General features: G+C 37.7%; 1 protein-coding gene across 3 annotated transcripts in view; it reads left to right on the top strand.

The window, feature by feature from the left end:
- Positions 1-18,314, top strand: part of ANKRD31 (ankyrin repeat domain 31) — a 127,609-nt gene extending 109,295 nt beyond the window's left edge. For all 3 annotated transcript variants that reach the window (XM_022594713.2, XM_022594678.2, XM_022594698.2), the window contains 2 exons: positions 3,003-3,105; positions 17,936-18,314. In XM_022594713.2, coding sequence (XP_022450421.2) covers positions 3,003-3,105; positions 17,936-18,081 — 249 coding nt within the window. In that variant the 3' untranslated portion in view covers positions 18,082-18,314. The remainder of the gene's footprint in view (positions 1-3,002; positions 3,106-17,935) is intronic.
- The last annotated feature ends 5,518 nt before the right edge of the window (positions 18,315-23,832 follow it).

The following is a 23,832-nucleotide window of genomic DNA, read 5'->3' as shown; positions in this document are numbered from 1 at the left end:
CTGAATTCACTGATGAGCTCTGGTAGTTTTCTGGTGGTGTTTTTAGTATTTTCTATGTATAGTATCATGTCATCTGCAAACAGTGACAGTTTTACTTACATGTTTCCAATTGAGATGCCTTTTATTTCTTTTTCTTGCCTGATTGTTGTGGCTAGGACTTGCAATACTATGTGAATAAAAGTAGCAAGAATGGGCATCTTTGTCTTGTTTCTGATCTTAGAGGAAATGCTTTCAGCTTTTCACCATGAGTATGATGTTAACTATGGGTTTGTCATATGTGATCTTTATTATGTTGAGGTATATTCCCTCTGTGCCCACTTTCTGGAGTGTTTTTATTATAAATGGATGTTGAATTTGGTCAAAGCTTTTTCTGCATCTATTGAGATGATCATATGATTTTTATTCTTCAGTTTGTTAATATAGTATATCACATTGATCAATTTGCAGACATCAAAAAATCCTTGCATCCCTAGGATAAATCCCACTTGATCATGGTGTATGGTCCTCTTAATGTATTGTTGGATTCTGTTTGCTAATATTTTGTGAGGATTTTTGTGTATATGTTTATCAGTGATATTAGCTGTAATTTTGTGAGGTTTTTTTGTGATATCTTGTCTGGTTTTGGTATCATTGTGATGCTGGCCTTCTAGAATGAGTTCGAAAGTGTCCCTTCCTCTGCAGTTTTTTGGAATAGTTTGAGAAGGATAGGTGTTAACTCTTCTCTAAATGTTTGGTAGAATTCACCTGTGAAGCCATCTGGTCCTTTACTTTTGTTTGTTGGGAGTTTTTAGATTACTGATTCAATTTCATTACTGGTAATTGGTCTATTCAGATTTTCTACTTCTTCCTAGTTTAGTGTGGGGGAGATTGTACATTTCTAAGAATTTGTCCATTTCTTCTACATTGTCCATTTTATTGGCATGTAGTTGTTTGTAGTCTCTTAAGATCCTTGGTATTTCTGTGGTGTTGGTTGTAACTTCTCCTTTTCATTTCTGATTTTATTGACTTGGGCCCTCTCCCTTTTTTTCTTGATAAGTCTGACTAAAGGTTTATCAGTTTTATCTTTTCAAAGAACCAGATTTTAGTTTCATTGACTTTTTCTATTTTTTAGTCTCTGTGTCATTTATTTCTGCTCTAATCCTTATGATTTCTTTCCATCTACAAACTTTAGGTTTTGTTTGTTCTTCTTTCTCTAGTTTCTTTAGATGTAAGATCAGGTCATTTATTTGAGATTTTTTCTTGTTTCCTGAGGTAAGCTTGTGTCACTATAAACTTCCCTGTTACAACTGCTTTTGCTGCATCCCATAGATTTTGGATCATCATGATTTTGTTTTCATTTGTCTCTAGGTATTTTTTTTTTCTTCTTTGCTTTCTTCAGTGAACTGTTGGTTGTTTAGTAGCATATTGTTTAGCCTCCACGTGTTTGTGAGGATATTTTGCAGTTTTTTTTCTTGTAGTTGATTTCTAGTCACATAGTGTTGTGGTTGGAAAAGATGCTTGATATGATTTTAGTCTTCTTAAATTTATTGGGATTTGTTTTGTTGCCTAGTATGTGATCTATCCTGGAAAATGTTCCATGTGCACTTGAAAAGAATGTATATTCTGCTGTTTTTGGATGAACGTTCAAAATCCACTGTTGTTAACTGTTAGTTGTTTGGAGAAATGACAGGTGGCATTCAGTGGCCTCACCGCTCTTTTTCCCTGGCAAGTGAGGAGGGTTTAGCATACTGAGTAGGCCAGGTCTGTTCCATTAACATTACCAAGCTTTGTTTAGTCATAGGATTGAGCTAAAAGTCTGCCTAACCATTCTGTATTCCTTAGGCCTTCCTCGCTCTGTTCAGTAACAAGCATTTCCTGAGCACTCAGGATGTGCTAGACAGCATGCCAAAAGTATATATTATCATATATATTATCTCCTTTACCCCTCCCAACTTAAAAATCTGGAGATACTCATTTAACAGATGCACAAACTCAGGCTCAGAGGATTTAAGAATTTTGCTTAAGAGCTGGGACTTAAGAGCTTTTTCTTAGTATTGTCAGGCACTATATGAAGAGCTAGAGAATAAAAATTAATATTATACAGATCCTTCTTCAAGGAGCCTATAGTTTAATGGAAACGGACACATTAATACATAATTTCCTTTAAGTGGGATAAGTGCCTTGACAGAAATATGAGCACAGACTTTATGGGATCCTAGAGGAGGGTCATTACTTGAGCTTAGCAGTTATAGGAAGGCATCCTGGAGGAAGGGATGTCCAAGTTGAAACTTGCTGGTTTAACCATAGTGAACCTAGCTTCTTGGAGTATACTATTAGACTGCTCTAGAACTAGGTCCGGAGGACGCAAAGACCCTTGGACTCAGAACATTTCTGGCAGGTGTTTGCCAGTCTACCTCAGTCCAGCCCATTTGTATGTACATATTTCTAAGCTCTGACCTTTTGGGCTGATAAACAATAACTAAGTTCAAAAACAAACCAAGAAAAACAAAAAAACTTTGATGTATAGACCTAAAATGCAGTTAATCTAACCAGCTGTGTATCTGATTTCTAGAAAAGTACCATTTTACTTTTATGACTTAATTTTATTAATGCAACATTAATTTTTTAAAGTTATAAAGTAGCAGGTGCTGGATTAATATTTGTTGAATTAGTGAACATATGAGAGAATTAATGATACATATCAGGGATCAGCAATTTTTTCTGTAAAGGGCCAGATAATACATATTTCAGGCTTTGTGAGCATATGGTCTCTGTCAAAACTACTCCATCCTGTTGTAGCATAAAAGCAGCCATAGATGTTAAGTAAATGAATGGGTATCACTGTGTTCTAGTAAAACTTTATTTACAAAAAAGATGGCAGCCCAGATTTGGCTGTGGGCTAGTTTGCCAGTACATAGTGTACAACAATCAATACTTTACTGGAGTTACAATTTGCAGGAGAAAGGTGTATTTGCTTCTTATAAAATATATGATTTTGAAGTTCTGTGTTTAATTATGTGCAGGTAACATACCGGGGGAAGGAACTTTTAAAGTATATTTCTGAGGAATTACCCTTGCCTCCAGACCCAAACTTGGTACCTCAGCAACATCAACCTTGTCTTCCAGGTATGTGCAGACCAACACCTGTTTCTTAGTTGTGGGGAAAACACACCCACATCTGCTGATAAGACATTGCACTTGTCTTTTTTTTTTTTCCATTCAGGTTAAACTCACGTGACATTCAAATAAACATTTTAAAGTGAACAATTCAGTGGCATTTAGTACATTGACAGTGTTTTACAACCACCAGCTCTGTGTAGTTCCAAAACAGTTTCATCACCCCAAAAAGAAACCCATACCCATTCAGCAGTTACTTCCCATTCAGCAGTTACTTCCCATTCCCCACTCTCTCCAGTCCCTGGAAACTACCAGTCTGCTTCCTGTCTGCATGGATTTGCCTAGTCTGAATATTATATAAATGGAATCCTTCAATATATGACCTTTTGTGTATGGCACCTTTCACTTAGCATAATGCTTTTAAGGATTATCTACATTGTAATAGTACTTCATTCCTTTTTATGGCTTCCATTACATATATATATAAACCACAGTTTACTTATTTATTCATCCTTTGATGGACATTTGGGTTTCCACTTTCTGGCTGTTGGACATAGTGCTCCTATTAACAGTGTATACATATATTTGTTTGGATACCTGTTTTCAGTTCTTTTGGGTGTATACCAAGGAGTGGAATTGCTATATTAGTTATTATATGTTTAACTTTTGAGGGAACAGCCATTACTGTTTTCCACAGCAACTGAATCATTTTACATTCCTATCAGCAATGTACAAGGGTTCCAGTTTCCCCACATCTCCACCAAAACTTGTTATTTTCTGTTTGTTTGTTTACAGCACTCCGTTTAAACACCGTTTAACTTAAATTCTAGAAGAATGACACCTTCTCTCACAATTCCTTTCTCTGAATCTGTGATGTGCTTACTTTAGGTAGATTTTTTTTAAGTGTCATGTAAAAGGGAAAAATGGTATTTTTTTCCTTCCTGCAGGCATGATTTGGTTAGTTCTCCATATTTTCTAAAAATAGATCCTAGATATTAGAATTAAGTCTTTGCTTGATAGGGTACACTAATAAACCTTCAGAAAACTGAAGAGAATGTGGTCTTCACCAGTCAGCAGCCGATATTGAAGTTATTGGAAAGGGCGGTACACATTTATGAAAAGCAGACATAAGTTATATCACCCTTCTCTGTTGCAGTGCACCCTCTTTTTCCCCCAGTTTCCCTGTCTTAGACCAGTTGGGGACAATATATGAGGACAGGAGGTACAAAACAAAAAATGATAATTCTGTGACAACCAGAGTCAAGAACCAAACAGGATTACTATCACAAGCCTCTAACCAGGGGTTTCCCAGGGTTACTCCTTTCCTTACAACAAATCCCAATAATTCAAAGTACTTTCCTAAGTTTATACTGCATTCACTCTAACCTTTGTCTCAAAAACTGGCTTCAGAATAAGATGCATTTTCCCCTGTTTTCTAAGGATAGCCTCAAAAGTATTTTTCATCATTTTGGGGAAACACATAAAATAAAACAATTGTGGGGAAGTTAAAGAGCTTATGAAACTGGAAGGAGTTGTAGTAATTCATGGTCTTTGGTTCCTTACCTAATCTAATCTTAGAGATAGGCCAAGGAACCTGAGTTTTTAGGAGTGATTCTTATGCAGCCAGCCTGACTGTTGACTTTGAATGACTAGTAGTATCTGATTTCTTATGCAGGTAATAATTTGAAAATTCTTAATATTCAGCCCTTCACTTTGATTCCGAAGCACACCCACTTTTGTGCTTGTACCCTCAAGCCCTCTGTCTCTCTGTCTCTCTTGTCCTTCTCGTCTCTCTGTCTCGTGCACGTGCGCACACATACACTTGAAGGAAAGTCAAGCAAACCCTTTCTCCTAGTTTCTATCCTTAAGAGTCAAAGCAGAAATATAGGTTCTTCCTCATATCAGAAAGCATATCTGCTCCTCAGATTTTCTAGCTCCAGGCACGTATTTCCAGCCCCAGCCATGCGTCTTCTTCCTCAGAGGGCTCACAGTTCCTCTGCTAAATGAGCATGAAATAAAAAATGGGTTCTGAATTGCTGCTTCTGTTGCCTGCAGTATAAACAGTTTCTTGTTACTAATTTCTGTCCAGAAATCCTGAATTTTCTTTCCTTTAGATATTTCCGAAAATGTTAGTGCTAATTTGAGAACTGTGGAGGCGCCAGTATGCCAACCAGCATCTTGCTACCTTGATCTGGACCTAGGAATCTATAGACAGGTCCCTGCAGGCATCCGTAGGCTGCTGTTGAAGTTTTGTTTGAGCATCTTTGATTTAGGATTCTTTTGTACCTGGTTTTGTGGTACCTGACAGAAATCCAAAGACCTGGTAAGTTAGAAAAATGTAAAGTCTCTAACTTTATTACAAGCAAAGCATTCTGGAGAGAATCTTTTCCCCTCTTCTGCATATCAAAATGTGGTAATGGAAGTTGTGGCTCTGACATCATAGAGACCATAAAGTCTAAAGGAAAAACATGTCCACATGGATTTAATTAGCCTACTTCAGATCATGAACATATCTGTTCTCTTATGCTTTTTGATGATCACACTCTTCAGAATACTGTTTTTTGGAAATAGTGGACTAGGAAGAGATATTTACATTTCCCATAACTAGGATGACCATGTATCCCCATTTGACTGGGGCAGTCCCTAATCCAGCAAAATTATTAGTACCACTCCCTTTCACTTTCAGACATGCCTTGTTTAGATGACCTAGTACAGGAACCAAGCAAATAACTGTTGGAAAAAATGAAATTTGGACAAGGTGAAAAAAAGAGAAAGAGAGAAACTTTCAGTTTTATTTAAGTTTTTAACTGTATAGTTTCTAGCATAGTACTGTGTAAATAGATGGTTAAATCTTATGTATATCACTCTATATTATAAATAATTGCTGGTTACCTAATCTTAACCCCCGATAGACTGAGAAGATCTTTGAGTTCAGAGAGATTTTTGTGGGCTCTTGCTTCCTATTATATTCCCAATGCCTGGCATATAGTAGCTTCCAAGTAAAATGTTCATTGAATAAATGAATGAGTGAATGGAAACATGAACATGATCCAAAGGACTGCTTATTTTGAAACTGAATTTACTTACAGTTGATGGTCCTCATAGGTGGACATTCCTAGATCTCACAGGCTATAACAGAATTTGTGGTGAAGAATTCAACAAATGGTAAATGGGATTTTGGTTAGTTAATACTATCTCCTTTATCTGAATTAATCTCCCTTATCTGAATTTTCTGTCTAACTGTGAGGTATAAGAGTGATGGCCCTTCAGGCTTAATTTCCAAAATATACAAACAGCTCATACAACTCAACAACAAAAAAACAAACAACCCAATCAAAAAATGGGCAGAGACCTAAATAGACATTTCACCAAAGAAGACATACTGATGGCCAATAGGCACATGAAAAGATGCTCAACGTCGCTAATTATTAGAGAAATGCAAATCAAAACCACAATGAAGTATCACCTCACACCTGTCAGAATGACCATCATTAAAAAGTTTACAAATAACAAATGCTGGAGAGGTGTGGAAAAAAGGGAACCCTCCTACACTGTTGTTGAGAATGTAAATTGGTGCAGCCACTATGGAGAACAGTATGGAGATTCCTTAAAAAACTAAAAATAGAGTTGCCATATGATCCAGCAATCCCACTCCTGGGCATACATCTGGACAAAGCTATAATCCGAAAAGATACATGCACCCCTATGTTCACAGCAGCACTATTTACAATAGCCAAGACATGGAAGCAACCTAAATGTCCATCGGCAACAGATGAATGGATAAAGAAGATGTAGTATATATACACAATTACTACTCAGCCATAAAAAAAGAATGAAATAATGCCATTTGCAGCAACATGAATCGACCTAGAGATTATCATACTAAGTGAAGTAAGTCAGAAAGAGAAAGACATGTGCCACCTGATATCACTTATATGTAGAATCTAAAATATGACACAGATGAACTTATTTGTGAAACAGAAACAGACTAACAGACAGGGAACAAACTTATGGTTACCAAAGGGGAAAGGGGGTGGTGGGGGAGGGATGAATTAGGAGTTTGGGACTAGCAGATACAAACTGCTATATGTAAAATAGATAAACAACAAGGTCCTACTGTATAGCATGGGGAACTTATATTCAGTATCCTTTAATAAACCATAATGGAAAAGAAGATGAAAAAGAATATATATATGTATAACTGAATCACTTTGCTGTATACCAGAAACTAACACAACATTATAAATCAACTATACTTCAAAAAAAAAGAAAAAAGAATGATGGCCCTCCACATTTTTCTCAACCAGAAATTTCAAAGAGAACTATTTCTCCTTTCCCCTCATCCAGTTTACTTCTACATATCATTTTGGATTCATGGTATCAAGAAAATCATGAGTCATGAAGATAAGTGATAAAATGACTTGCTTCAGTAAGTCAGAGATAATGGAAGAGCTTTTTATTTATTAGAGTTCTACACAAAAACTAGTTAACTTGGCAACTTGAGGCAATGTATTGATAGACTCCAGGATGTTAAAATGTGGTATATTAACACATTTGAGGATATATGTTGTTTCTAATGAAAGATTGTAAACATACCAATGCTAATCTTTAAAAATGAAGTTATGTTGATGAAATCCCTGAAGTATCTATCTCTAAAGTCCTTTATAAGCTTTAAAATGGAGTGAGTCTATGATGCATTTTCCCTTAAAATTTCACAGCTTCGTCCCAAGCCTCTCTCCCCTCTGCCTACTTGGCTGTAGTTCCTCCTTTGTGTTATTGAGGGAATCTTCATCAATATTCCAGTATATATTGGAATGGGAAAAATGAACATTCCGAAAACTTCTATTACATAATGTGAACATTATGTATAAAAATATTGACATATTTTTCACAAAGTTCTTTAGAAAAACATTCTGTTAATGTAGATCACATTTCATTATTTACCTGGAAAGCCAGTTTTATATGCTTATGTCCCCTGTCACCATAGTACCAAGACACTCAAAACACATGAAGCTGAATGTATTCATCTAAGCAAAACAAACAAACAAAAAAAGAGTATCTCCTGAGGCCTTTCTTTTCCCAGGCTATCATTTAATGCACACTGATTATATACTTTATAATTTTCTCTCAGGAAGATCTAACATCACTTGTTCATTTGAAATAGAATATGCTTTTTCAGGAAAAAAAATAGACTTTTTTTGTTTTTAATGAAAACGGTCTTTGACCTACTTATAATCTGTTGTGAATAAATGACTTTAAAGAAAGAGTTTTCTTCATTTCAGTGCTGTTATTGTGCTTCATTTCTCTGTAAAAGTATATGTAATAGAACACAAACATTCACAGGTGCTTCTGTTTTATGTAGTTAAGAACTTCTTAAACAGCCAAGGAAGATGGGTGCCTGATAACAGAGCACAGGGTGTTTATTTCAGCTCCTGTTTAAACTCCTGATCCTTTTTCATTATTTTAATCGTATTTTTTTTCATCCTGGTATTTTATATCTACTGATAGGGGAGGAAAGAGAAGAAAAAAAATTACCTGTTGAGCATTTGCCATGTGCCAGACCCCCTGCCAGATTATTTTACATACATTAGGACATTTAGGAGCTTCTTTTTAGTAGAACTCCAAGGTTCACGTCTGTACGACAGAGACACAGAAAACCTGAACACTTTACATATAAAATCAAGTATCTCAAATCCAATTCAGCTTAAAGAACCACCTATTAATTTCAATTTTCCCCTGAACAATGAAGGCCTAAATAGTTTTAAACTTCTAAGTATAATAATCAAGCCTGTTTCTTGATTCCAGTACAGTTTCACAGATGGCTTTTGATATTATCAATGTAAATCTGTGCAAAATTATTAATTTAGTTTTAGATATCCAATCATGTAATACTCTATCACCATATTTATCCTTTAGGATCCTTCATTTATCAGAAGACACTGAACTTTATTTTTTTTTTCTTTGGCTGCATTGGGTCTTCATTGCTGTGCATGGGCTTTCTCTAGTTGCAGCGAGCGGGGGCTACTCTTCATTGCGTTGCGCGGGCTTCTATTGCAGTGGCTTCTCTTGTTGCGGAGCATGGGCTCTAGGCACGCAGGCTTCAGTAGTTGTGGTGTGTGGGCTCAGTAGTTGAGGCTCGTGGGCTCTAGAGCACAGGCTCAATAGTTGTGGCACATGGACTTAGTTGCTCTTTGGCATGTAGGATCTTCCCGGACCAGGGCTTGAACCCGTGTCCCCTGCATTGGCAGGTAGATTCTTAACCACTGCGCCACCAGGAAAGTCCCTGAACTTTGTATTTAAATAGCCATAGTAGAATTTTTCCCCCATCATAACTAGAGCAGATGTATTTTTACAATTCATTAAAATTATTCTTAATCATTTTGCCTTTGATTGGAATTATATTTCTGATTCAGGATGAGAATGTATACATAAGTATGTTCATTTTCATTTGTAACTAGAGCAAGTGATGTTTCATTCCATAATCGTAATGAAGTTTAGAATGCTTAGTTTGTAAGCACAAGTTCTGGAAGTCTGAGTTCAATAATTTTCAAGTTAGAAGTGAACCTAATAGATCAGCTAGTCTTGAACCTGTTTTACAGATGATGAAACTGAGAACCAGAGGAGTAAGATGGGTTAGGGATGTGTCAGAAGTGAACCATCAGTTAAAATAATGAATCTGATTATTTTTGCTTTTGATATATTAAGGGAATTTTTTTCAAAAACAGAGGAAAAGAAACGAAATTGAGTTATTTGTAGTGAGGTGGATGGACCTAGAGACTGTCATACAGAGTGAAGTAAGTCAGAAAGAGAAAAACAAATACCGTATGCTAACACATATGTATGGAATCTAAAAAAAAAAAAATGGTTCCGAAGAACCTAGGGGCAGGACAGGAATAAAGACGCAGACGTAGGGAATGGACGTGAGGACACAGGGAAGGGGAAGGGGAAGCTGGGGTGAAGTGAGAGAGTGGCATGGACATATATACACTACCAAATGTAAAATAGATAGCTAGTGGGAAGCAGCTGCATAGCACAGGGAGATCAGCCTGGTGCTTTGTTTCCACCTAGAGGGGTGGGATAGGTAGGGTGGGAGGGAGGAAGATGCAAGAGGGAGGAGATATGGGGATATATGTATACTGATTCACTTTGTTATACAGCAGAAACTAACACACCATTTTAAAGCAATTATGCTCCAATAAAGATGTTTAAAAAAAATTCATCAGCCTTACATAATTGTGTATTATCATATGTAGTATTTGTATTGTGTATTGTTTTTTAAGTGTCAATGTTCATTTGGATTTATCTACATATTTACTACTTTATTTGCTCTCCGTTCTATTTCACTTCTCAAACTTTCCATCTAGGACAAGTTTCCTTCCCGTGTTATATCCTTTAGAATTTCCTTCATTCATAAACCCTCTCTACTTTGTCTAAAAATTATTTTATCTCACATTATTTATTGCATTTTTCAGTGGTCATTGAAATCTGGTATAAAAGACGTTTTCATGACATACATTAAAGGTTCTCTTTTACTGTAAAAAAAAAACCCCAAAAAAGCAGAGGAAAAAGAACAGTAAAAGTTAAATTATTTTTAACCTAACTAGTATGTCATTTTGAAGTGCCAGTTTTGGCCACTGAATAACATGAATAGTTGCATGAGCCCATTCTTTTGCCTACTAATGAATCTATCAATTCAGTTTAAGCAGACTTGTGCAGAATATCTGAAGTCTGGTGATATTACTTGAGGGAGATTTATTTCTCCCTACCTTGTCCATAAGCAGAATGGTTCCTTAGTTCCTTTGCTGTGCATTTCCTGTTGGGGCTTAGGGACAAGAAAAGACAAATGTCCGATTAAATGGCCATCTTCGTAGTTGTACTGGGCTGCTAAATGTGCTACTGTTTAGAAATTTTATTTATAGATCTCAGAGGGCACTGACTTTGCCTAGGGAATCTACCCCAAGTAAAAGTGAAAATTAAAGGGAGAAGGGCTCCTACCTTCTAGTGGGGTGAATTGGTGGTTTTCACAGTTCTGATGGAAAAATTCTTTGTCACAAAGCTACAAGTAGATGTCCTCAGTTATCATTGCAAAGAAGATGGTAATTATTTGACCAAATAACAGATTAAGTTACTATCTCTCAGGGTTCTAATTTCTCTTTACCTCGTTCACAAAAATTCTTTCAGTGACAGAACTTCTTTTTTAAATCCTCCTATTCCTCTTTGTTTCTTTGAGGTTCCAGAGCCACAGGTGTCTGGCCCCTTAAGCAGAACTGAACTTCCGAGCACTAGTCCACTTAATCCTCCCCACAGTGAGGACTGGGAAAAATGAATAGTTGATATTGTCAGACTGCTTAAGACTATATGTGTGTTTGCTCCTGGTATTACAGTGCCGTACCTGTCAGTTCATATTGCTGCAGATCACAACAGCTTAGTTTTTCTAAGATCTTTCCATGGAACAGTAACAATTTACTAATGGACCCAAAGTAAAATCATTTCCTATAAAGTATATTAAATTTAAACGTTTTACATCCAATATCTGAATCTTGCTGCTTCATTCCCTCTTAGCTACCTACCTCCAACGTGACTGTCAGGGCTAGAGTGGAAGCAAAACTCCAGTGTTTGGGAGCTTCCCATTTGGAAACAGGTCTTTTAAGTGTGTGCTTCCTGCAGTCCCTTTATTTGTTGCTATGCTAACTGGCTGAAAGCTTGGTGGGAGTAGTAAGCATTGTAGTAAGAGTATAGACTGCATTGGTGAGGAAACTTCAGTTCACTGTTCTTTTATATTTAAGTGCCTGTATTTTGTGCAACCTATTAAGTTCCTATTAAGTAACAGTTTATTGAGTACTATAAATGAATTATTAAATAAAAAAAATCTAAATCTCAGTTTCCTAACTACTTGGATTCTTTCCCTTTCTTGTCTCACATGGTTGTACAAGGATTAAAGTATTGAAAAGTGATGGACAAATGTGTGATATGACTATTAGAGCACAGAAACAAACTATAGAAGGATATAATATACCCTAGGCTGCTAGCGTTGGTTACCTGGGTAGCAGGGGAGTTGGGGCAGGGAGAGGATTGCAGGAAAACCATACCTTCGGGCCAAATTTAGAGTATATACAAAAGTAAAACACTGAAAACAGTTCTAAAAGCCCTGAAAGCAGGAGACATGCAGAGTGAGCCCAGACTAGGGCCCACAGAAGAGAATCTCAATTCTAGAACTGTGTTCTCAGCTGCTGTAGTAACAGGTTATTACTTATTTCTCAGAAGATTGATAATACAAACCACAATATATTTTTACTTATTTTAAGTAGCTGTAGTACACTGCATGTATGTTTAATTTTTTATGAAAAGAAAAAGCAAAGAGTTTTTAAAATATTACGTACTGGCATTGATGCTTTCAGGTATGCTTTCCATATGTAGACATGGAGAAAAGGTTTACTCAACTTCAAAAAAGGAAGAAAAGCTAGTGAAGTTCTTTGTCTTTAACTTTCCTGAATGTTATTTGCCTGGAATGATTCAAATAATTTTGAAACTTGTACTATTATGTAATAAGATAACGTAGCAATTGTATAGTTACTTAACACAATTCAAACTGGGATCATAAATTTGACATCAGTTTGCTGTATTCTTAGATTTTCTTATATGAGGATTACCCTGTTTAGCTCAGTTTTCTGTATGAATGTGTTTTTTGTTTTGTTGCCCACCCCATCCCAATATATTGGGAATTGTGGATAACAACAAAGAAATCTGGAAGCTAGAAGTTGTGGTCAGCCAAAGGTGCTATATCCTGGTATCATGGGCTGGAATGAAGCGGGTGGGAATGCAGTGGCAGATGGAGTTTAGAGATATCTGTTGCGGAAGAGGTGGTAGAGGAGAAAGAAAAGGCAGCAGAAGATGAGAGGTAAAGGAGATGAGAACAGGTGTTTTGTAAGGAATGGTCTTTGTTTCTTCCAGTCTGATCATTATGGTAAAGAGGCTATTCTGTGAGAAACTGGGGGATGTCGTCTCAATACTGAGTTTTGTGGTGTGATATGTATGTTCCCAGAATTTCATGTCCATGGGCTTACCCAGGAAGTGGCACCTTCTGTTACCACAGAGCCGCTTGCAGTTTTCCTAAAGTCCTGCAGATTACAGGAAAGTCAGGAGTGTATTATGCTGACAGTGAAATTAAGTGGATCTGGGGGTGGGATTTTGGCTGCCATGACCTCTGTTCCTTTGAAAGAGAAGCCATGTGAATAGCCACTAGACAGAATATCAACCAAATAACTTTTGTGGATATATCATGGCTAACCTGTTGAGAAAGTTATAAATCAAGGCCATCACACCCTACTGACTTTAGTGATAAAGTCAGCCCTGCTTAAAAAAAAGAAGAAGGTGGGCCTAAAATGGTCCCTTTATCTTAATTTATTACAGCACGTAAGGGAGAGAGAGAGCCAGATCAACTCCAAGCAAAGCTAGTTTAGAGTGCAAAGCCGTATTGAATAACACTTTACAATTTTGCAGAAAACTTTCACATAGGTGTTATTTTCTCATTTGACAAAGGTGAATGATGGGAATGGTAAGGCAAAAGGAAAAAAAAGGTTTAACATTAGCATTACTTTATTGAAAACTCCAAACTCCACTTCTGTGGGTTAATAGGTTAACAAATGTCCATCTGAAAATGCTGTTTTTCAAACACTTTTGTTATGTCATCTCAGCATCCCAAGTTTGGGCCACTCTGTTTCCAGCATGTCAATTAGGAAGATGGGCAGGTTGCTTCCTGTGGAGCTACTGCTTATCATTCTGCACTTTTGTTTGTGACCTTCTCTATGTGAGCCCTATGGTGATAATTTCTGGTTACAAACAAGATGAAGCTATTCGGGTGCTCTTGGCCATCTCTTACAAGTGCCCATGTTTGGGTCTGTGACTTTTAAGGCAAGGCCCATTCACTGGAAAGAGAATAGGGTTTTTGTGCATACAGGCCCATCATTGCTCTGATGAAACTAAGCTAATATTAGCAAAATTAATTTAAATTAATATTTAAAGCCTTATTTCCATGGGCTTTTCCTGAAGGATGAATGCTCTCCACTCCCAACTTTTGTGAGGTACCTTGCTTCAGATAGTCTATAAAACAAACCTGCTAACGAGGGGATTATTTTGTTTACATATGGACCATGTGTAAAACAGTTTAAATTCTTTGGGTTGTAAGTAACAGTTTAAAACCCAAATCAGACTGGCTTACACCCCCCATAAAAAGGAATTTTATTGACTCATGTACATGAAAGACCAGGAGTAGGTTCTTCAGGCTTAAGCCAGTGTTCACAGAGCATGACTGAGCACCCAGTTTTTCTTGCTTTCCATTTCTCAGCTCCATGGTAGCAGCCTCTCCTCTCATCATCCCAGAGCTACATGCTTCCAGATTCAAGTCCAGAGGGAAAGAATTTGGATGTGACTCTTTCCCAGAAGGCGAAACAAAGATCTCATTGCATGTAACTTCACTCCGAATGGGTCATGTTCTTACCCTGAATCAATGCCTGTTCACTGATTGGCCTAGATCTAAACAAATCAGGAGATGAATGTTGGAAGGAAGAGATATTGAATTATATCCCCTGAACTGAGCAAGAACTTTCAGACCAAAAAACTAAGCAGGCAACTCCATAAAGGGTAATTGTGAAGTTTATTGTGGGTAACTTACATACGGGTAGGAAGGATCAGGCAGAGATGATCCAGAAGCATTCATAGCCCAACTCTGCCTCTGAAAAGGGTAAGGAGGATTTAAAGGGACCAAAGCTAAAAATAGAATCTGACTACTTGGGAGAAGTGTGGTTGGTCCACACTGACAGGAACCCCTGTTTTTCCTCCCTGCCCTTCCCTGAGGGGTCTCATGACTGTTAACTACCTGCGTCAGCAAAGGCATTCTTCCAATTTTCATATCAGATGAAGACAAAGGTAAAAGCTGGCTTGGGCGCATTCCTTGTGAGTAGGCTAAATTACAGTCATGCAGAAAGGGAAGGGATAGGACTGCAGACCTAAGATGGAGCTGACAAAATGGAGTCAGTGTGGTTCAGCCACATAGTTGAGAACAATTCCACCAGAAGCACATGGACCAAGTGTGGGGAAAGGGATGGTCCTCCAGAGGCAAATTAGGGTGGGATCACCATTAGAAGGATAATTGGGTACTTTATCAGGAGCGCCAGATATCCATGCAGATGTGTAACTATGTAAACATTTGTACTGCTTAGAATTATGAACAAAGCACTTGGACTATACATACGTCTATCTGAAACTGTCTGGCTGAGGTCACACAGATAGCATGTTGGTGCTAACCTTGGAATAAGATTCAACTAGTTGAATGATGTATAGCTCATATAGACAGTCTCCAAGAAAGGAATCTCTGAGACTGTCAGGGAGCTTAAAGAAGCCAGTTTTAGTATCATTGGCTCTTAAACTGGCAGAGCTAAAAGGGACCCTGCTGATCATCAACTCTCTCACCTCTCAGAGGAGATGGAAATCTAGATAAGCCATATAACTTGCTTGAGATCACAACCAAGTTTGTGTGACCTAGAAAATTGATCATCCATCTTCCAGCCTAACACTCTTTTTAGTAATAACTACCTGCTATAATAATAGCAGCTACTATTTATTGAGTGGTTGCTCTGTATTAGGCAGTAGACAGGCATTTCACATGCAGTATCTCATTTAATCTTTACAACTGTTTTATTCTCAATTTATTGGAAATTGAGGCACAGAGGGGCTTTGTATAACTACCTTCAGAAGCTTCAGTTATCCATTTTTTGCCTTGGTGTTTTAGACTGCAAACAGGCTTCTTTCTTCCAAGATAGGTCAGTGCTGATTTACAGCTCTATCTTGGGTATAGAAAATGGAGTGAGTGAAGAATGACCTGGTCAGAAAACCTGTTATATGTGCTCATAGACTTGACTAGGGTCTAGGGTTCGTAATAAGTAAATTTAAATCTTATTTTTTACCTTTTTAAAAATTTATTATTTTTTAACATCTTTATTAGAGTATAATTGCTCTACGATGGGATGTTTGTTTCTACTTTATAACAAAGTGAATCAGCCATACATATACATATATCCCCATATCTCCTCCCTCTTGCATCTCGCTCCCACCCTCCCTATCCCACCCCTCTAGGTGGTCACAAAGCACTGAGCTGATCTCCCTGTGCTATGCGGCTGCTTCCCACTAGCTATCTGTTTTACATTTGGTAGTGTATATATGTCCATGCCACTCTCTCACTTCTTCCCAGCTCACCCTTCCCCCTCCCCATGTCCTCAAGTCCATTCTCTACATCTGCGTCTTTATTCCTGTCCTGCCTCTAGGTTCTTCATAACCTTTTTTTTTTTAGATTCCATATATATTTGTTAACATACAGTATTTGTTTTTCTCGTTCTGACTTACTTCACTCTGTGTGACAGACTCTAGGTCCATCCACCTCACTACAAATAACTCAATTTCATTTCTTTTTATGGCTGAGTAATATTCCATTATGTGTATATGTGCCACATCTTCTTTATCCATTCATCTGTCAGTGGACACTTAGGTTGCTTCCATGTCCTGGCTATTGTAAATAGAGCTGCAATGAACATTGTGGTACATGACTCTTCTTGAATTATGGTTTTCTCAGGGTATATGCCCAGTAGTGGGATTGCTGGGTTGTATAGTAGTTCTATCTTTAGTTTTTTAAGGAACCTCCACACTGTTCTCCATAATGACTGTATCAATTTACATTCCCACCAACAGTGTAAGAGGGTTCCCTTTTCTCCACACCCTCTCCAGCATTTATTGTTTGTAGATTTTTTGATAATGGCCATTCTGACCTGTGTGAGGTGATACCTCATTGTAATTTTGATTTGCATTTCTCTAATGATTAGTGATGTTGAGCATCCTTTCACGTGTTTGTTGGCAATCTGTATATCTTCTTTGGAGAAATATCTATTTAGGTCTTCTGCCCATTTTTGGATTGGGTTGTCTGTTTGTTGATATTGAGCTGCATGAGCTGCTTGTAAATATTGGAGATTAATCTTTTGTCAGTTCCTTCGTTTGCAAATATTTTCTCCCGTTCTGAGGGTTGCCTTTTCATCTTTTTTATGGTTTCCTTTGCTGTGCAAAAGCTTTTAAGTTTCATTAGGTCCCATTTGTTTATTTCTGTTTTTATTTCCATTTCTCTAGGAGGTGGGTCAAAAAGGATCTTGCTGTGATTTATGTCATAGAGTGTTCTGCCTATGTTTTCCTCTAAGTTTGATAGTGTCTGGCCTTACATTTAGGTCTTTAATCCATTTTGAGTTTATTTTTATGTATGGTGTTAGGGAGTGTTCTAATTGCATTCTTTTACATGTAGCTCTCCAGTTTTCCCAGCACCACTTACTGAAGAGGCTGTCTTTTCTCCACTATATATTCTTGCCTCCTTTATCAAAAATAAGGTGACCATACGTGCATGGGTTTGTCTCTGGGTTTTCTATCCTGTTCCATTGCTCTATATTCCTGTTTTTGTGCCAGTACCATACTGTCTTGATTACTGTAACTGTGTAGTATAGTCTGAAGTCGGGGAGACTGATTCCTCTAGCTCCATTTTTCTTTCTCAAGATTGCTTTGGCTGTTCGGGGTCTTTTGTGTTTCCATACAAATTGTGAAATTCTTTGTTCTAATTCTGTGAAAAATGCCATTGGTAGTTTGATAGGGATTGCATTGAATCTGTAGATTGCTTTGGGTAGTATAGTCATTTTCACAGTGTTGATTCTTCCAATCCAAGAACATGGTATATCTCTCCATCTGTTTGTATCATCTTTAAATCTTATTTTTTAAAAGACAGTTTTTAATTTGTTGACTCTTCTTTAAACAGGAACTTCCAAAGGGTCAATGAAAAGCATCCCACATTATCTTCAAATAAATGAAATACTGTTAATCAGCGATCAAGAATTTCTCCCATGCCATATAATGGATGAGCATTGGAAGTTCTATGTGGACTGTGAGGAGCTAACATTCTAAAGCCTTGTTTTCTTAACAATTTATTAGGTATTTGTTCATATTATTAACCAATGTTCATATTTTGTCGTGTGTGGGCTGGTGGGCCTGTTGAATACACACTTTATGAGTTACTACTTAAGATGTGTTTACTGTTTTAAGAAAAAATATAACTCTTCCACTATTGTAGTAAGATTAATCGTTTTTTGCGATTAAAATAAAGACATTTTTGACATAAACAATATCGACTCTCTGGCTTTCTTTTTACTAAAATAAACTTCAAACAAATCTTTAAATCAACACCTCTACCTTTGCATAAATAACAGTTGTTCCTTATGGGAAGTAAGAATACAAATAGGAGTGACTATTGGTCCTGAAAAGTCCCTGGTAAAGTAAATCTACTTAAAAAAAAGAACTTAAAGTCCTACTACCTTCCCCCATTTATTTTAGAATTTATGTTGAAATGAAAATGTAAAATTATGAAAGAGGTTTGTCTTAAGTTTCACAAAATTTAGTGTAGATAGAATTGTAGCTGTGCTAAGTCTGAGAACAAAAAATGAATCAAGTGTTGATTCGGGGGCTGATTATTTTAAATAGGATATATTTCATCTTTAACGTTTGCTACACTGTCATGAAGATTTTTTTTAAAAGAGCTATATTCAAGAGCTTTATAAGTTTTTATAACCTTTCTTTATACGGGTCTTTCTTAATCCTTTGATAGCCATCTTATTCTTATCTGTCATTACCCCAGGTTCCCAAATATGCTTTTTAACTCTGTGGCCTAATTCTGCCACTTCTCTCTCATTTGAGTAGACAGGTCAAAATTGCAATAAAAATTACCCTAGCAAGTGCTAGAACTTCGGGGGGGGGGATGGGGAGGAGCGATATGGTGTTGCTTTTTGATATTTTCTTATTTTAAATGTACAGAATCTTAAATATCTTTAGAATACACAAGAAACTTGTCAACAGTTGCTTGTGGAGAGAAGAATTATGGGACTGGGGAACTAAGGGGAAAGGAAGACTTTTAACTACATGCACCCTTTGGCAACTTTGAAATTGGTACTCTGTGTTTATTCTTTGTATTCAGATAAAAATTTTAAATATCTGAAAAGATAGCACCTGAAAATGTTTGCCTATTCATAAAAGTGTAAAGACAGATCATTTTATTTTTCTTCCTTTGAGGGTCCATTGAAAATGTTCAGGATAAAGTTGAACCCTACATGTTGTAATGTTTGAGAACTGACAAGAATTTTATTGTTCCATTATCATTTTCTTAGACTACCCTATTTTTCTAATTTTTGAATAATATACCTGAGGTGGTCTATTTGGCTTTCATTACTTAAGGAGATATTTAAAACATGGGCCATTTGGGAATATATGCACTAACGTGGGAAATATATACAATATATATAAATATACAATATACTTATATATATAAGTAACTGAAAAATGCAAATTGTTAGACAGTATTTAGTACAAATCCTGGTTGTGTTAAATAAAAATTATATGCCTTTCTGCCTCTGTGGTAGGGAAGTTTGGGGGAGAATGGATACATGTATATGTACGGCTGAGTCCCTTTGCTGTGCACCTGAAACTGTCACAACATTGTCAATCGGCTATACTCCAATATAAAATAAAAAGTTTAAAGAAAATTATATGCCTTTGAGTGCATGTATAATATATATATTTATATGGCTATACTTATATAGCCATATAAATATACATATTTTTATATTATGCGTGGTATATCTACTTTATAAGCTATGAAATGTGTATTTGTATGTATAAGTATGTGTGTGGTGTGGGAGATGTCAAGTAAAAGGTCTGGAATGCTACAAATAAAATTGCAGTGCCCGTCCCTAAGGGACTGGGGAAGTTGGAAGGATATATTACAGTTTACTTTCAACTTAAAAAAAAAGCCACGCACACATTTCTTTTGTAATTTAAAAATATTTTTAAAAAAATAAAAGCAGGTATTTTGTTTAGTGATTACAATTTACAAAAGTCATACATTCTAAGTTTATAGTATAAGATATCTTGCAATCCTGAGTTTTCATTTTAGTGATCAAATTCTTAAACTTAGTTTTCCAAGCCCATTTAACATTAAGTATACCAACTGGCAACTGACTTAACACCTAGTGGAGGCATGTTGAGTATTGCCCAAACTAAACAAAAGGGTCTACTTCTGCTAACTTTTGGTTGTTCTTCTTTCTCTAATTGCTTACCTCAGATCTTCCTTGTGAGATGATTGGGTGATTTGGGGTATTGGCTAGATGTTTTGCCTATTCTGTGTTCTAAATGAAACAAGCTTCTGGACCCTAAGCCATACGAGGGACTTCCAAGAATATCTAATAATGCAATCTTCTCTGATATTTGTATCCTTTCTATAAAACTAAGTTCCTGAATATCTCCAGGATACTCCATACCCAACAAGAAATCGTATTTCCTTTCAGACAGGTACTCCTAAATATTAGAAAGCTGGAACCCCAATGTCCCAGGACTCACAACACTTCCTTTTTTTTTTTTTTTTTTTTTGTGGTACGTGGGCCTCTCACTGCTGTGGCCTCTCCTGTTGCGGAGCACAGGCTCCGGACGCGCAGGCTCAGCGGCCATGGCTCACGGGCCCAGCCACTCTGCGGCACGTGGGATCCTCCCGGACCGGGGCACAAACCCGTGTCCCCTGCATCGGCAGGCGGACTCTCAACCACTGCGCCACCAGGGAAGCCCCACAACACTTCCTTTTAAGACTTGAATTTACAGCATAAGCCTCCCCTGGCCTGATTGCTGGGAATGTCCAAGCATACATCTTGTCCTTTCGTCCTCCATTTCTCTTTCAGTTAGTCACTTCGAATTCCCTCCTGAGCTCAGTCCTTTATCAGGACTAGACTATGTGCAGCCCTATCCCGTTTCTCTCACCCTAGTTCTTTGCCTTATAAAAACATGCAGCACGCTCCGGCAAATTATTCTTCCTAAGGGTCTGTTTTACTTCCCTGCTGCTACTGCGAGAGTAAAATCTAGGCCCAATGTTTGAGGCCCCTAGCTCTCTGGTCCTGATGTAACCTTCCAGCTTCATCTCCAGCCAGCTCTAACCTTTTACTCACTCTTAAGCTCCTTCTTCGTCCCTTTTATAGACTGAAATTGTGCCCTTTCCAAATTCATATGTTGAGGTCCTAACCCTCAGTACCTCAGAATGTGACTGTATTTAGAGATAGGACCTTTAAAGAGACTATTAAATTAAAATAAGGCAATTAAAGTAGGTCCTAATGCAGTCTGACTGGTGTCCTTACATGAAAAACTTTGGACATACAAAGGGATACCGGGGGTGCATGTGAACAGACAAAAGACCATAAGGAACACAGCAAAAACACAGCCATCTGCAAACGAGAGAGGACTCAGAATGAAATCAGCCCTGCTGACGCTTTGATCTTGGACTTCTAGCCGCCAGAACTTTGAGAAATAATTTTCTGTTGTTTAAGCCACCCAGTTTGTAGTATTTCGTTATGGCAGCCCTGGCAAACTAATACAATCCCTAACTCTACCCAACATTTTGTTTATACTACCGGGAATGTTCCCATCTGTCCATCTATGTCCATCTTTGAGCCCTCTCCTGATATATGACCTCCTGTGCTGCTTTCTCAGGCCAAGCACTTAATATTTACTGCTTGGTATTAGTTTTCTTTCAATGGCTCATCTCCCTCAAGTAGCTGGAAAACTTGTCGAGGTCAGGTTTAGGGTTTTGCACTTTGTGTTTCTAATAAAATATCTCAAACATACTAGATACTCAAGAAGTATCAATCAGGGTGTTTTCAAGTATGATAACAGAAAACCATACCCATAATGGAAAATGTATTATTTCATATATTAAGTCCAGAGGTAGGAATTTGAGGGTTGGTTAATTCTTTAATTCAACAATATCATGATTGTTTTCATCTTTCTTCCAGCTCCCTTCACAGTGCCAAGATGGCTCTGCTGTTATAGGCAGGTGTACATGCAGAAACAGCATTATTAGAAGAAGGAAGGAAAATTTTCTTCCAGTGCACGTCTTTTGGGAAGAAACCTTCCCTGAACACCACCACCCCAGGAAATTGTATGTCATTAGACAAAATTGTGCCATCTGCTTGTTTCAAAGCAGTCACTAGCCAGGGAAGTGGTTTGACTGGCTGCGAGAAGTAAGTACATGCCCATGTGCGGGAAAGTAGTCAGATGTACAAATTCCACACTGCCAGTTAAAAAAAAACCCTGGGGCTTCCCTGGCAGCGCAGTGGTTAAGAATCCGCCTGCCAATGCAGAGGACACAAGTTCGAGCCCTGGTCCAGGAAGATCCCACATGCCTCGGAGCAACTAAGCCCTTGCACCACAACTACTGAGCCTGCGCCCCAGAGCCCACGAGCCACAGCTACTGAGCCAGCGTGCCGCAACTACTGAAGCCCACGCACCTAGAGCCCGTGCTCTGCAACAAGAGAAGCCACCACAGTGAGAAGCCCGTGCACCACAACGAAGGGTAGCCCCTGCTCACCACTAGAGAAAGCCCATGTGCAGCAACGAAGACCCAACACAGCCAAAAATAAATAAATAAATTTATTTAAAAAAAAAAAACAAAACTCTGTAAGGCAGGGGCAGGGGTGGGGTAAGAGCTAATATTTATTGAGCACTTAACATATACCAGTCATTGTTATAAGCACTTCCGATGTGTTAACTCATTTAATATTCACCACACCCTATGAGGTAGGAAATATCCCCATTTTATAGATGAGGAAACTGAGGTATAGGATGAAGTAACTTGGCCCAAAGTCACACAGCTACCAAGTGGTAGAGCTGGGATTCAAACCTGGTAATCTGGCTTCACAACTCATGCTGTTAGGTATCATATATTTCCTCTGTCTCAACCAAAATTATCTGCCTGAAAATATGTTATGATTAAAACTGTGAACATCACTCTGAGTGACAGTGACCCTACTTCTGCCACCTACACATTCTGAGGTGTCAGTGTTTGCTCACTTTGGTGGATGACAGGCAGGACAGACGGAGATACTCATTGGTAGAAAATGGAATACAGAAGTCTTTCTGGAAGAGTTTCAATATGAATACATTGGTATCTGCTCTTGGGCTCTCTCCTTTTCAATCTAGGGAGTTTCAGGCATAAAGAATGTGTAAAGTTTATTCATCTGAGATATTGCCCAAACTCAATTTTCACAGAAAACTACCTTGTTAATTGAATGCATGTGTCCATAGGACTTGTATTTTAAGTCCCTTTGGATTCTCAAGACTGTGAGGGCTGGTAGCACGTAACCTCCACGTGTATTTCTTTGGACTCCCTCGTCTTCTATTTCTTCTCATCTCATGTGGTAAGTTTCTGCTTAAACTTTTTTTTTTAAATGCAATCACAGAAATGTATTTAGAATTATGTACTTTTCTTTGTAGTTACATTTTTTTAAACATCTTTATTGGAGTATAATTGCTTTACAATGGTGTGTTAGTTTCTGCTGTATAACAAAGTGAATCGGCTCTACATATACATATATCCCCATATCCCCTCCCTCTTGTGTCTCCCTCCCACCCTCCCTATCCCACCCCTCTAGGTGGTCACAAAGCACCAAGCTGATCTCCCTGTGCTATGTAGCTGCTTCCCACTAGCTATCTATTTTACATTTGGTAGTGTATATATGTCCACACCACTCTCACTTTGTCCCAACTTACCCTTTCCCCTTCCCATGTCCTCAAGTCCATTCTCTACGTCTGCATCTTTATTCCTGTCCTGCCCCTACGTTCATCAGA

Source organism: Delphinapterus leucas, chromosome 3, assembly GCF_059928025.1.
Source record: "Delphinapterus leucas isolate spDelLeu-1000000601 "Yukka" chromosome 3, BTC_Dleu_Yukka2, whole genome shotgun sequence".
Classification (NCBI taxonomy): Eukaryota; Metazoa; Chordata; class Mammalia; order Artiodactyla; family Monodontidae; genus Delphinapterus; species Delphinapterus leucas.
This window is presented reverse-complemented; position numbering and strand designations above follow the sequence as displayed.